The 13,787-nt window shown below is 35.3% G+C and overlaps 1 protein-coding gene across 10 annotated transcripts in view; it reads right to left on the bottom strand.

Annotated features, from left to right (window-relative positions):
• ADAM23 (ADAM metallopeptidase domain 23) overlaps positions 1-13,787 on the bottom strand; it is a 66,104-nt gene that overhangs the window by 39,747 nt on the left and 12,570 nt on the right. For all 10 annotated transcript variants that reach the window (XR_011680354.1, XM_071434705.1, XM_071434710.1 and 7 more), the window contains exons 4-9: positions 6,770-6,833; positions 4,588-4,670; positions 3,851-3,914; positions 2,771-2,843; positions 2,201-2,274; positions 1,261-1,326 (exon numbers count right to left, since the gene is read on the bottom strand). Coding sequence is in view for 9 of the 10 variants with exons in the window: in XM_071434705.1 (XP_071290806.1) it covers positions 1,261-1,326; positions 2,201-2,274; positions 2,771-2,843; positions 3,851-3,914; positions 4,588-4,670; positions 6,770-6,833 (424 nt within the window). In the remaining variant the exon portion in view is untranslated. The remainder of the gene's footprint in view (positions 1-1,260; positions 1,327-2,200; positions 2,275-2,770; positions 2,844-3,850; positions 3,915-4,587; positions 4,671-6,769; positions 6,834-13,787) is intronic.

The raw sequence follows: 13,787 nt of genomic DNA on the forward strand, positions 1-13,787 counted from the left end.
TATGAAGCTAAAAATCTTGTGCTACAAGTTCTAACAAATAAAGCTTTCGAGGAGACAACAGTGTCTGCAGTAAGTGTAGTGAGCACCTGCAAGCACATCTGCAGTACAAGAGGCCAGGGGAAAGAGACAGACATAGCAATATTTTCTCTTCATAAGGAACACCAAGCATAGACAAAATAGCCATAATTTCAGTTACGGTGCCCAATTGCTAAATAACCAACAACTGAACACTCTTAAGAGCAGTTTCCTACCAGGTGGCTTTACAAATGAAAACAGCTTAAGAAATTTCTGTCCTGCTTTTTCCACCCATGCAAATTCCCTCCACAGTGCTAAATTAACACAGATAAAATATAGGCTATGTTTGCCCAGACTACTTGTATGATTTATTAGACAGGTGAGGGGAGGGTACATTATCTGTTTATTCAGCATTGGAACAAGTATGAATTACTGCATCCTGTTCTGATATCTTCAATTTCTTGTTCTTAAACATAAACCTTTAGTGTTGACAACAGAGCCCACAACTCCATAAAGCACTGGGAAACTTGCAGCAGGGTGAGAGACATGAAAAGCTCTTTACTTGCAAATAAAATAAGTGAAAACTATTGTATCAGCAAAATTTGATTAAAAAAAAAAAAAAAAAAGTTGTGCTTACAACAAATATCACTTAGTCTGACTTTTTCCAGTCATCCCTCAAGACAAAGGTGAAAAAATTGGGCTTTCCTCCCCGCATGCATGTTGGTTTCTTTAATGACAAACAATTTCTGAATCAAACAAACAACTTACCTTGCACTCCATTATCACTCCTGTTTATAAGTATGGAGTAGCCACAAAGAACAATCAGAGTTTTGTCTACATGTTTTGCTGCATTAAAATTCAGATTAGTAAAACTAAACTCAAAGTAACAAATTCTGACCTCTTTCTATATAACTTCAAAGATGGGATGTAATTTTAGAACATGTAGTATGTTTCTTCTGGACAAAAATGTTTCGTTGTTTTACTTTGTTAGTGATGGGCATATTGATTTATCCATATGATACCAAAGTGCTGCAGATTCATTTTGAATATATAATTGTCCCAGAAATTCTTAGGTAACATTAAGTTTCATTAGGTATTATGGCCTACAGTGTGTCTTATAGTACAAATGTTAATAGCTGTTGATAAATAAAATCCTGGGCCTAAAAATGGTAACAATTTATAGGCTGTACATCAGCCTACAAACTGTCACCAAAAGGAAGATTATCACTGAATTGATATACTTACCATTTTATGGTCATTTACTATCATGAGCTCCAGATACTTCATTTCTTCAAAGACACCACGAGATAACTGATGAATTAAAGAAATTCTTTGAGAAATCATGAAGATGTAGTTCTTTTCAAAAATAACTGCAGCTGATCTTCATTATATATACAAATAAAATATCTATTGTTTAGGGCATGTAAATCACTAAACAACTGGGTGAGAAATGCAAGTAGGGTAAAGGATCGTAGTTGCAGTAACTTAAACGCTGCCTGAGAATCTGAGCCACATCACTAGGAAAGTTCAGGGTGTATCTTTTTGCTCCAGTGCAGACACCACCACTGCTTTCCTCCTCCTTACATTATGAACTATTCACCACAGATTTAATGAGGAAGGAAGTTACTAAAAACATAAGCACCCTCAAAAATATGGCGTGGATTGTACAACTCAGTGAAGAAATTCAGAATAATCTCCTTTAACTCATTTATTCCCCTAACTGATACATACGCATATGAAGATGATGAGGACTGCCCACTTAGGTTCTCCCAGTAACCCAGTTCTGGGTGTCCTCATCTGGATTTTTGATTTAATCATGCTACTTAGTGAGACAAGTGACAATAAAGTCAGATATCTATAAAGTAGCAAGAGTTCATTCAAAATTATTCTTTATTCTCAAGCAGACAAAAAAAGTAAAATTCTAAATTAATTTCCACAACTAAATTTCAATTTAATTGATGCATAACATTGCTGTAACTTTAGAAAGTTTATCACCTTTCTTCCAAATTTTCTATTTTTGAAGAAAAGCCTTGTTATCTCATTTGATAACTGTATTATGGGACAATATTAGGCTTCTGAAAATACTTGTTTCCTAAATCCTATATCCTCTTGACATTAAAAAATACAGAAATTAGTGAGTTTGGTATTATAAATGGTCTTAAGTCAGGGTCACACTTCTACTTACTGCTCTCTTTCTTCTCCTTCTCCTCAGCCACTGCAGCTCAGATAGAAAAGGCCATTCAGAACTAGAGTCGGTATCTGTAAAAATTACAATTTAAGAATTTTTTTAAACTACTTATGTACACTGTCCAAACCAAAAGTAGATTAAGATAACAAAAATTAGAAACACCCTTGCTATTCAAAAGCTCATTTTTAAAAAGATATAAGACATACCAAAACCCAAGTAATTCAGAAATTTTAAAACATGCAAGGAGAGGTGAAGAAATGATAACCTGGGCTTAGAATATACAATTTCTTCTATCTCATTGCCTCAGTAACATTAATATCACTGATTAAATTCAGTGATTTTCAGAGAAAAGCTAAATACAGGTCTGGAGATGAAAGTCTTACAGCTGCCTTTTGAAAAATCTATATCCTGTGGCAATAATTGTGAAAAAAGGCAGGTAAATATCTATTTTTCAAGATTTTCTAAATAATCAGCAATTTCATAAACACTGCTAGCCTAATACTCAAATTTTCCAAGTTATATATACAATTATTTCCAATATTTAAAAACTCATCAGCAAAAACATACCAAGGTCCTGCAACTGCTTGGAGGTTCGTGTTCCATAAGTTCTTTGGATGATATGTGGCCTACTCTTACTTTCCTATAAAGGAAAATATGTGAAATTTTCTTCTACTTAATAACATCAAGTGAAAAATGTGGCACTTCTTTCAGTATTTATAATTGTCCAGTCACTACAACGTGTTGGTTCAGCAGCATTAGTTATTTTTCACATACTATACATATACTGTATAGTATGTGACAAATACAAACTAGAGCGAGACAAGCTTGAGAACTGTGGCACAACATCTGCAATATATCCCACAGACCAAGCAGGATACAAACCTTGAGAACTCTCTGTCCCAATGTTGCAAAATCATTTCACAAAAAATCACTCAGAAGTTAGAAATATACCTAGTTTTACTACTGTCTGTGAAACTCTGTCAGCTGTAATTACAGCTGAAGTTTTAGAAATGGTTGTACACATAAAACATGAAATACAAAAAAAAAAAAAAAGCAAAATAATTGCATAAATGCAGTCCTATATGCTGATCCAGCATAATCTTATATTTGAATATGCTGGATCACAATCATTTAAGCTATACAATGATCACTGACTTAAGACATACAAAGTTTAAGATACCCAGATGTAATTATCTATTTAAATATGCTTTTTGTGGAATCATGGCAGACCAAGAGCAATCTGATGCAGCTATTTAGAGAGGAATGTACAAATGAGTTTTAGAGATCCTTTTAATGAATTTATAAACACTTTACTTCAAGTACTAGAGCAAATTGATAAACGCTTTTTGACAGTCCATAACCATGTGCTATGGGAAACAAAGGATTTGTTTTACTTGTCTGTTCCCAGCATCTAAATGATCGACAGCAAGTAGGAAACAAAGGATTAAAGAAAAGCAGAAAAAATTGTAGGTAAATAATAATTACATAATTGCCACCTTAAACAAATTCAAATCAAGTGTTTTAAAATATTTTTCATTTTCATATGAATGCATGAAACACATCACTTATTGTTTTATTTTAATACTTTTATTTGGTATTCCTTGAACACTCTCCCAAAACAAATAAATTAGACAAAAATAAACTTACTGCAGTGTGGGTCAGATCCATTGGTTCTATCAAGTACAAATAAGTACTGTCTTCAAACATGCCACTAGAACATGGAGAAAAAGAAGTGATATTTAGGATTACAAGGCAATCGGTTTGACTCCAGTATATGAATTTTGATAAGACAAAACCTAACTTGGCTGAAAAACTGACTGAAATATTAAATATATGTTCATTACTACCACCTGTAGCTAAAGCCAAGACTGGAGGATTATTAAGATATCTGGCACTTTTTAATGGATTAACAGTAAATGTAGTGGCAATGCAATGATAAAATACCAAAAGGGGTAAAGACTTGACCTTGGAAAAAGGAAGTCCTACAACACACCCTGAGCATGCAAAATATAATCAACAGCTGAGCTGCCCTTAGCAGGAACTAATGCTAATATCTTGCATTTTTTCCTTGTACAATCTAACAAAAAGATCCATTTTTCTATGACAGAATCATATATGAATACTGAGCATACAAACTGCCAAAATATAATTCTTTTATATGGGAAAATATTTACCAGCACTTACTGTATTCAAAGGTTTCATGAGAAAGCATCAAAACACTAAGTCCAATGATAATAAGAAAAATCTCAAAACATAAAAAATATTTGAGCCTGTAGTGTTTCAGTTCCTTCTTGTAGGAGCGTCAACACTTCTATATTAAGAGACAATATTCAAGAATAATAATTAGTTATAGCCTTGTTTAAAAAATGAGAACATGCACTTACTGAAGTCCATTACAAGTTGAAAGAGCAACTTTGGAATCCTTCACACCTCTGATATTTCCATGGTAGTAACAATGCTCTCCCCCCTAATAATTTTTAAAAACAGACACACACACAAAATTATCCTGATTTAATGTCTGTTGCATAAAACCAATGCCAAAAAAATCAAACAGTAACAATACACATGAACCTCATTTACGTACTTGTCTTTACTGTCTATCAGCAATACGCTCAAGTAAACTAAAAATAAAAAGTTTGACTAAAAACCCTGAAGTATGGTTGTCTCTCAGCCATTGTTTGAAAAATCTACTATTCATCATAAAAATACTTTTAATTCTTGTGTCATGTCATCTGAACTCCAACATACATATTAAACCCATTCTTTATGTAATGATTATAACTCGAGACAGTACAAAAAATGCAAACGCTCTTTGTCTATGACAGCATTATTTCCATTTTGCATTTTATTTAATGAGTTATTCAGATTCTGATTTAAATTCCTTACAGGTTATTGTATATAATTAAATCAAAGTACTTCACAGAAAGTAATCATTCCATGTTTACCCTTCCATCATTGAGAATACATAAAACATGCTTTTTAACAGCTAAATTTGATTTTTTTTTTCTTTAAAGATGATCACCTGAGTAAAGAAATTGCTCTTTGTTCTTCAGTCATTTTTGTAATTAACTACCTCTTTCTAGAAAATACAGTACTTTTCATTGAGATCTCACTTCTCTAGATCCACATCAGGAAACAAAACAACCTTTTACTTGGGCATAAAAAGACACTGCAAAGGACCAGAACACAGTCCTTATTTGACCTCCTACACAAATTGTGCGGGGTTCTGGAGTCTTTTTATTATCTCTAACGAAGGCTTGCACACATTAACGTGTCCTCAGGAGCTCTATTATCGTTTCTAAATGCAGCAGTTCAGAAAACATCCCCTAGGAAGTTTGGATCAAGTTACTGCAGCATGCAAAGGTAGCCCATTTGCTGAGTCTGAAGTTCTAACATAATTTTCCAGTGAGATTCATGATTCAGCAACCGCAGTGCTCAATGCTAGTGCTGCAGCTGACAATTGCATGAGCTAGTCTAAATGCCAGAGGGAATTGTTTTCTTGCATCATTTAGTATTTTGGCCTATTCTGCGGAATATTGAGTCTTAATGGAACATCTTCCTTTGTATGTAACATGAAACTGTTTTTCTTCCTCATGGAAGAAAACAAAACAGCATATCTCAGTAATTACATTGCAATGGAGTTGTTTAATTCTGCCCTAATCAGCCATTTATAATTTTGAGATTCTCTACAGAAAGGGCAAAATAATGAACCAGACACCTAATACTTGGACAAACACAGTCTGGACTTTCTGAAGACATGAACACAACCAGAATGCTTGCTTCCCTCTACTCTAAATACAGATATCATTCATACATAATAAGTTTGCAAGAAATATTCTGGCATTTCTACCAAATACAAAGAAAGTAATTTCCTACAAATGTAGTTTATAACCCTCCTAGGAACCTTCCAGTCCTCATTTTGTTACTACAAACAAACAAAAAGACTGGTCTGGTTCCCTTAGGCCTGAACTACCTTGCAGAACTTCAATCTGGCTTTGGATCAATAGCCTATGGCACTGAATTCAATTTGGGAGCTAGTATGACAAACAAAATTAATTGGATGTCCAGCAATATGCTGATTTTGTAATAACTCCAGAGGTTAGGGTTTCAGTTAAATCTTTCATTTTCTGTTTCATGACTGTATAATCCTTGCAAACAAAAATCACTGAAGACTTTTGGGTTTGTTTAAATGTCTAACGTTACCATTATTTTTTCTCCTCGCACTTTGTCCTAAGGACACAAATAGTTAATAAGACTAATCTGGTGGTGACTCCAACCCCTCCACCTCCTATATTTTACATGATGTAATTGTCCTGGCAGTAATGGATCATCTTCACTACTACCACCTACAAATGCCTACTCCTCACCCCAAAACACAGCTTTTCTTTTTTGCACAATTCCTCTTGTATCTCTGAGATATCCATACACTATGAGATCACAGTTACCTTCTATGTGTGGAAAAACAATTCTGAAGTTTATAAGTCTTGCAAAACATTTTTTCTCCCTCTTTTTTTTAACATTTTATTGGCATTGTTCCCTCAGAATGACAATTTAAGAACACAATACCTTAGAAAATTTTGGTTTTCCATCTTCATAGTGGATCTCCACATAATTGGAAGATAACAAATCACTGTCAAAGAAAGGATAAATAAAGATGAGAAAAATCTGAGTACTCTTTCTATTGCTATGGGTAGGTTTGAGGGTTTTTGTTACCATTTTCAAAGCATTTTTATTTTGCTTGTACTTTAGTTAAGTAAAAAATAAATCAAGCAGTTTATATCTGGTAAATGGTTTGAAGGTACACTGGAAGTGAGAGTGCAGTATAGAAGGGAGAATTTCATTCTGCAATCTAATCCCCTGTATTTTAGCTTTACAATTAGATTAGCACCCTTCTAAATATGCAAAAAAATACCCCTTGGCTTCAGAACTTTCCTTGCTGACAGTATATGTATTTTAGTTCATCACCATTTTCAAAGAGCTTTTCCATTCTATCTTAAAGTGTAAATAGAATGTATGTAAGGCTGAACAAATAAATACACCATTGTTATGAAGACAGGAGTGTATAATCACTTTCACAAGCTGCAAATACTCGGGTTTTTTTCAAAAGCAATAATGTTCCTTGAAAGAAAACACACAATGCAGAACCCAAAAAACACTCCATACTACCCTTTTTCTTACTTTCACTTTTTATTTTCAGACATCTTTCTCATTCTTATTTCCTTTCTAACTCTGGCAAGAAAATTTCAGAAGCATAATAATTTCCCATAATATGTAATTTACAGTTTTGTTGGTTTATTTAAACTAAGCTTAGCCAGCTTGCACACGTCCTGTAATAACCTCAGTGCCCCATTCACATCTCACCCTGTTACAATCAGGGTTGCAGCATAATGCCCAGGGAGAGCAAAGCAATTCAAGACATTAACTGGCCCCACCAAATATGCAAGATAAGCATTTCACTTAATGTGATCCAGAATTCTTAGCATTTTTGAAGCCTCTAATGTACACTTGCAACTAAAAAAAAGAATTTAAAAAGTCATTAAAAGGTCTGATACTGGTACATATATCAAAACAAAAATATCATTGCTACAAATAAAAAACACCATTATGGAAGTCTGGTGTGGCAAAATAGCTCTGATGGGAATTAATGACTAAAAACAACCTATGATAATGGGTATCTCAAACTCAGATTAGGCTATTAGCAATCCTGATAACACTTTAACTCTGGGACTCCTGGCTCCTCAAATCAATTCTTCATGCCATATTTATCAGGCATTACACTCATTAGAGAGCATCCTGCAGAAGTCAGTTACCATGGTTCTCTTAGAAGTTCTTTCTCATGAAACTGGCACAGCACACTCTGGGCCTGCAAAACTAAGGCTAATAGCCGTCAATAATTACTGAAGTCTAATAATTTGCATTAAACATCACTGTGAAGGCATTATTAAATGATTTTTTTTGATTCAGTTGCATAAAATAATTTTAACTTTGTGTCATAGAAAGGTATAAGCTTTCTGCAGAAAATACAAATGCTGTATAAATAGTGTAAGTACTTGACTACAATGCAAATATTTATTTCTTCAACATGGCAAGATTGAAGCTTGTAAAAGGCATACACATACAAAACAATTAGAGTGTTGATAATGTCCTTTCACTCTTTGCATTTTTCATACTTGTTATGAAGCATGAAGCCTACTGTTCCCAGTAGGGGATGGTACAGACAAGGCTACAGGTAACTGACATAAGTAAGAAAACTGAAAACCGTAATTAGAATACAAGTATTTAAAAAATTACTGAGAATGATTAAACACAAGAACTGTGCTAACATGATAGGGCCCTGACCAGATTCCAATTTTTACAGACACTTCTGCTTTAATTCATTTGACCATTTGGTTTCCTCAAACTAATTCCTGGATCAGCACTTATGTACCTGTTGCAAAATCAAGCTCACAGTTTCACACCTTCTTTTTGCCCTCCTTTAGTAACCTTACATGACTGATCTCTGAACTTCTTTCTATGCTATCTAGTGCTATTTGCATCTCGTAAGACTTGCATTAAGTGGTATCCCACTATGTGTACTGACTCACAACTAACTATAGTTTAATTACAGCATTTCTCTCAGATTTATCTTATTTTGTGTGACATAAGAGCTGCTCAAAACTTTAGTCTACCCTTTGCAGCACACTTCCAGAGTTTAGTATTCTTTTCTTGGATTTTGGTTGAGCTTCTATTGTAACCTAGTTGGTTCCTCATCTGCCAACCTTTTCCGTTCTTTAGCGTCTCATTAGTTCCAACTGCCAAAGAATTCTCAGTTGGGTTTTGTCCAAATACCGTGTCCCACATGATAGGATATCTAACATGGAGTACTTATGATGGAAAACTCCAATATGTATATACACAAACACTACAAGTACAAAGCAGGGATGCAGACAGTTTCTCAGTAGACTCCACACTTTTCTCATCTCTGACTTTCCCACATGTATGGGGTCTGTGTGGCAAGGTTTTGGTAGTGGGGGAGCTATGGGAGTGGCTCTCTGAGAAGCTGCTGGGAGCTTCCCCCATGTCCAACAGAGCTGGTGCCAGCCAGCTCCAAGATGGACCTTTGGCATCTGCAGGACACAAGGCACATCAGTGAAATTCTCCATGCTGAACAAATTCCCTCCACAGAAAATTAAGGCCTGCTGTTTGTGATATACTTCCCAAATGCTATGCTATAAACAAAATGCAACTTTGATTTGTGAAGCACCCTTTTGGCAAATGTAACACAGTATCCACCACCTAGAAGGTGGAGTGGAAATTATAAGACTTCTAGATTCCACAAAATTGTTTCTCATGCAAGGCTGGACTAGAGTGTTTATCTCTAGTTTCTGGTCATTATTATGCTTTTAAGCTCGCCACACATAACCACCAAGGTCATGCAAGGGCGTTTTTCTCTTAACATTTCCCTCAGGACAGCAAGAATTTTGAACATTCCATTATAAAAAAAACAGTCAGCTGTTCCTTAAACTGTATGCCTCCCCCTTGGCAAGTACCTGATTTTTGTCAGGTACCTTGTATCACTTTGCTGCATTTCAAGTACCTGCCTACACTAGCAAAACATCCAAAAGAACACCTTGCTTGCAAACATTGAGAAAGACAGGAAGGGTAAGAAAATTTGTTCTACATTTTGCTAAAACTCTGGGAATAACAACAGATGTAAAAATATACATAGAACTGCTACTGCAAATTTCCCCTACGAAACTTCTACCTGTTATTAATGCTGACAAATCTGACAAAAGACAAAGTATTAAAGGGGAAAAAAAAAAAAGAATTCTTAACCAAAATAACTTTCAAACATTTTTTCCTACACAGAAGAGCATTGTAATTTCACCAGGAGGTGTGATGGGGCCCTTTATGTAAGTGGCATCAAAAAGAAAGGCCTAGAATACATTGATTAAGAGCTCATGTAGAAGAGCAATTGACTGAGGAATGAGGCACAAAACTCAGGCATAAAGTAGGGGTCTCCACAGTACAAAATAATTCTTCTTCCTTCATTATCACTTACAGAAGACCTAAATTTACCTCTGAAAGGCAAACCTGAGTCTTATGAAATACATTTTCATCTCATCTACACTGGACTGTTTTGCCACCTTTGATCCATTTTGAGCCATTCACATCTTGCTTAGGGCAGAAATGCATTCAGCACAGCAAATTTGATTTTCAGTATGACAAGCACCAGAAACAATGCAAGCTTTAACTGAAATGAGTGTCAGTCATGATCACATCAGACAAAAGTCTGTTTAGGCACATTAATATGATCCTTTGCAATGCACACACATAGTTGCAACATACTGAATGAACTCATGACAAAATAATTTGTCTGCTGTGTCCTTTTCTACAGTTCCTTCCACTCTGCCTTGTTTATCTCAGATAATTGTTCTTATTGAGCTGTCTTGCTCCCTGACTCTTCTACCTGAGTTACACTGAGAAATGCAAAATAAGCAGCAAAGGGATATGCCATTCCCTGTAGCTGCTGCCTTTGAAGGCACAGACCAGCTGTTAAAGCAAGCAGCAGATGCTTTCTGAAGAACTCACATCCACTTCCCTGGCATGTACTTCGCTGCTGATATTTTCATTAGCAGGAGAGCTGCAGAGTAAAAGTGGCTTACCTCAGCTGGCATCTAACTATCCTGATGAAGAGAATTAATTTGGGTAGGAAAAGGCTATGAAATTACCAAAAGATATCATATACAAGTGAGCAAATTACCTTCCAGCAACCTAGCAGACAGCCTGCAGAAAATCAGAGTTCAGCAAGAATTACCTTTCTTGCATACTTCTTAAATTATCTTTATACTAACCTATTACCAGGCAATACTTTATTAACTATTCTGAAATGTTTCAAGCTCAGTACCAGTGTCTGAGCAACCTAGTTTAGTTGAATTATTTAGCAGAACACCCATCAGATGTTTTTGTCCATTTGACAGATATAGTTTAGTAGCACATAAAGATGGGAAAAACAAAGAGACCTTGCTGCAGTATTGTTTTAAGACAATCAAAGCACGATCATCTAATGCAATGCCCATCTACAGCCTTGTTTATATTAACAGTTTCAATTATATTCACAAACTTTGTTGAACTCACGGTTTTTAGGTGAATTTATTAAATTTCTGTTGTTTATTTAAGGAATGTCATAAATACTCAAAGTTTCCTTCTGAAAAACTGTGACTTTCCCATTTGCTGGGCTGTAGCTTTCCCATTTGCATTTTTAAAAGAATTATGGAAAAATCCCAATAATCAAGTAGTTTCTCAAATAATTCAGTTATTGCCCTACTGTTTTTTAAATTAGGTTAACATTGTAACCTCCTCTGGGACCATTCTCCAGTTTATTCAGTCCTACAGAAACATACACCACAAAGAATAAACACCAATTACACGGTTTAAACAATTAGATAAACTTTTCTCTTATGTTGGCTGCACTTCACAAAAGAAACTAACTTTCCACCACAGTCATCATATTTTAATATCTCAAATTGTTAAGTCATGCGGTCAAATGCAGTGGGGATGTTTTTTTCAGTTCATGTCAAAGATGCCAAATATTTTTTCTATGATATCTTCATGGAAAAGAAATCCATTTTCCTGGAAACAGAGTCTCCTGGAAAGATGGAGCTCTACAGAGAAAAGAAGGAAAAGCTAAAAAATACAGACTGATTTTGGTGATTTCTTTTTCCTCCCCTTCCCCAAGAATCCTAAATCCTTGAGGCAAGTTATCCATAGGAAGGGAGAGAAATTTTTGTCTTTGGGTTTCCCCTCTGTTTCTGTCCATATTAATTAACTAATTTCCTATTCTTAGGTGTGTCTCAGCCCACAGTCCCACTGGGTGAAGGTTCCAGTACAGCCTCAGCCCCCTGTGCTGGAACTACACCATGGCTGTAAACTGCCAGAAAACACAGCCAACTTCCCTCCTCACTAAAAGAGCAGCAAGTAGACATTTTTAATTCACTGTTTTTGGTAGTACTGCTCTTTCATGTGTTTTAGTACTACACCAGAACATAAAGCCTGCTACCTTAAAATAGGACTTAAGGAGTTAGCTGCACAAACTCTTCTCTTTCAGCAGAAAAACAGCAAGTTAAAAGCCTTTTTACATGTTGCTGGAAATGAGATCATTAAAACTAATTTTCTAGCACCTTGCAAACATTTGTTTGCGTAAATAATGCAGCAATATAAGAAACTGGTCAGATATACTAGGATCATTGATTACCCAAATACAACATTACAACACTGCCATTTGAGGACAAAAGTGAACTTACTGAAATAAGTGAACAAAGGTTCTTTATATAAATTGTGTTTTATGACACTGCTGCATGCTACTCATTGCATAGGAAGTTTATTGGGTTTGGGCAGACAATCTTAGTTGAATTGTAAGTCTAACTTTTCCAATGGGAGTGTTACCCCACTACCACATTACAATCATCACATTACAAATACCTTACAATCCTCCATTTTCATACTAAGAGTATTAACTAAAAACATTATTTAATCCATTACAAATTAATGAATTTGAATATCCCATTTTCTTCACTTAATTGTCAAGTTAGAGTATTTGCTGTGAAAAAAGAGCATCTGCAACAAAGAAGGTAGGCAATCACAAAGTTTCCAACAGTGGTAAAGAAAACCAAAAACTAGAACCTGTTTGCATGTAACAACCATCCTTGATTTTAGCTTTAATTACTTATAGAACATTCAAAAAAACCACAGGAACAAAACCAAAATGCACAGAATACATCCAGTGTCGGTGGCACTAACTCACCTTAGACAACTGATGCAAATATATATTCATCATATACAAGGGTATTCCCAATTGTTCTGCCTTTGCTTCTGACTAGACACTAGCACTACCAATATGCCAACTACAACCCAACATAGTAGCAAAATGCTGCTTTTTGCTGAACACATAAAAATAACTGAAACACAAGAATGGGTCTTTTTCAAATCATTGTCTACAGGTATTTACAATTTATGTTACAAATTTTATGACATACAGTTTTAAAGTATTATGTCCAGTCAGAAGCTAGCACAGTTTTTCAAGTCATTTTCTGGAGCAGAACCAGCTAAAGAGTCAAATGTTTATGAGACAAAAACCATTAAAGAAGCTAGGAGAAAACCTAATGTATAAAGAGGTAAGCAGTAGGGATATCAGCAAGGCATCCAAACACCCTGTGCCTTATATATAGGCAGTAAGAACATTCCTGATATCACAAGAGCAGAACTTCTTCAGTTAAGGTGCACAGCAAATTCATTCCCTCTCTCTTTTTGAAGTGATAGGCACTGCATTTTTTGATTGCTGAGAAAGCAGCCACAATTAGAAAAAAAATCTGTCATTTACTTATTTTTAACAACAAATGGTTCATAAGCAAGGACAAACAGCAGGACTGGAGAAGGGGTAACATTGCCAGGATATGGGGAATGTCAATGGGCTTGTGATTTTACTTGGATAATAGCCATCCACCATGCGACTCAGACAGGAAATGCAACGAAACCCAAATCCTAATGAACAGGAGATAAGAGTTCTGGTCTTCGTTATTGTCTCTGTTAGGCCCCTGACCAACAG

The sequence above is a fragment of the Agelaius tricolor genome, unplaced genomic scaffold (genome assembly GCF_023055355.1).
Source record: "Agelaius tricolor isolate 1412-34295 unplaced genomic scaffold, bAgeTri1.0.p SCAF_10, whole genome shotgun sequence".
Lineage (NCBI taxonomy): Eukaryota > Metazoa > Chordata > Aves > Passeriformes > Icteridae > Agelaius > Agelaius tricolor.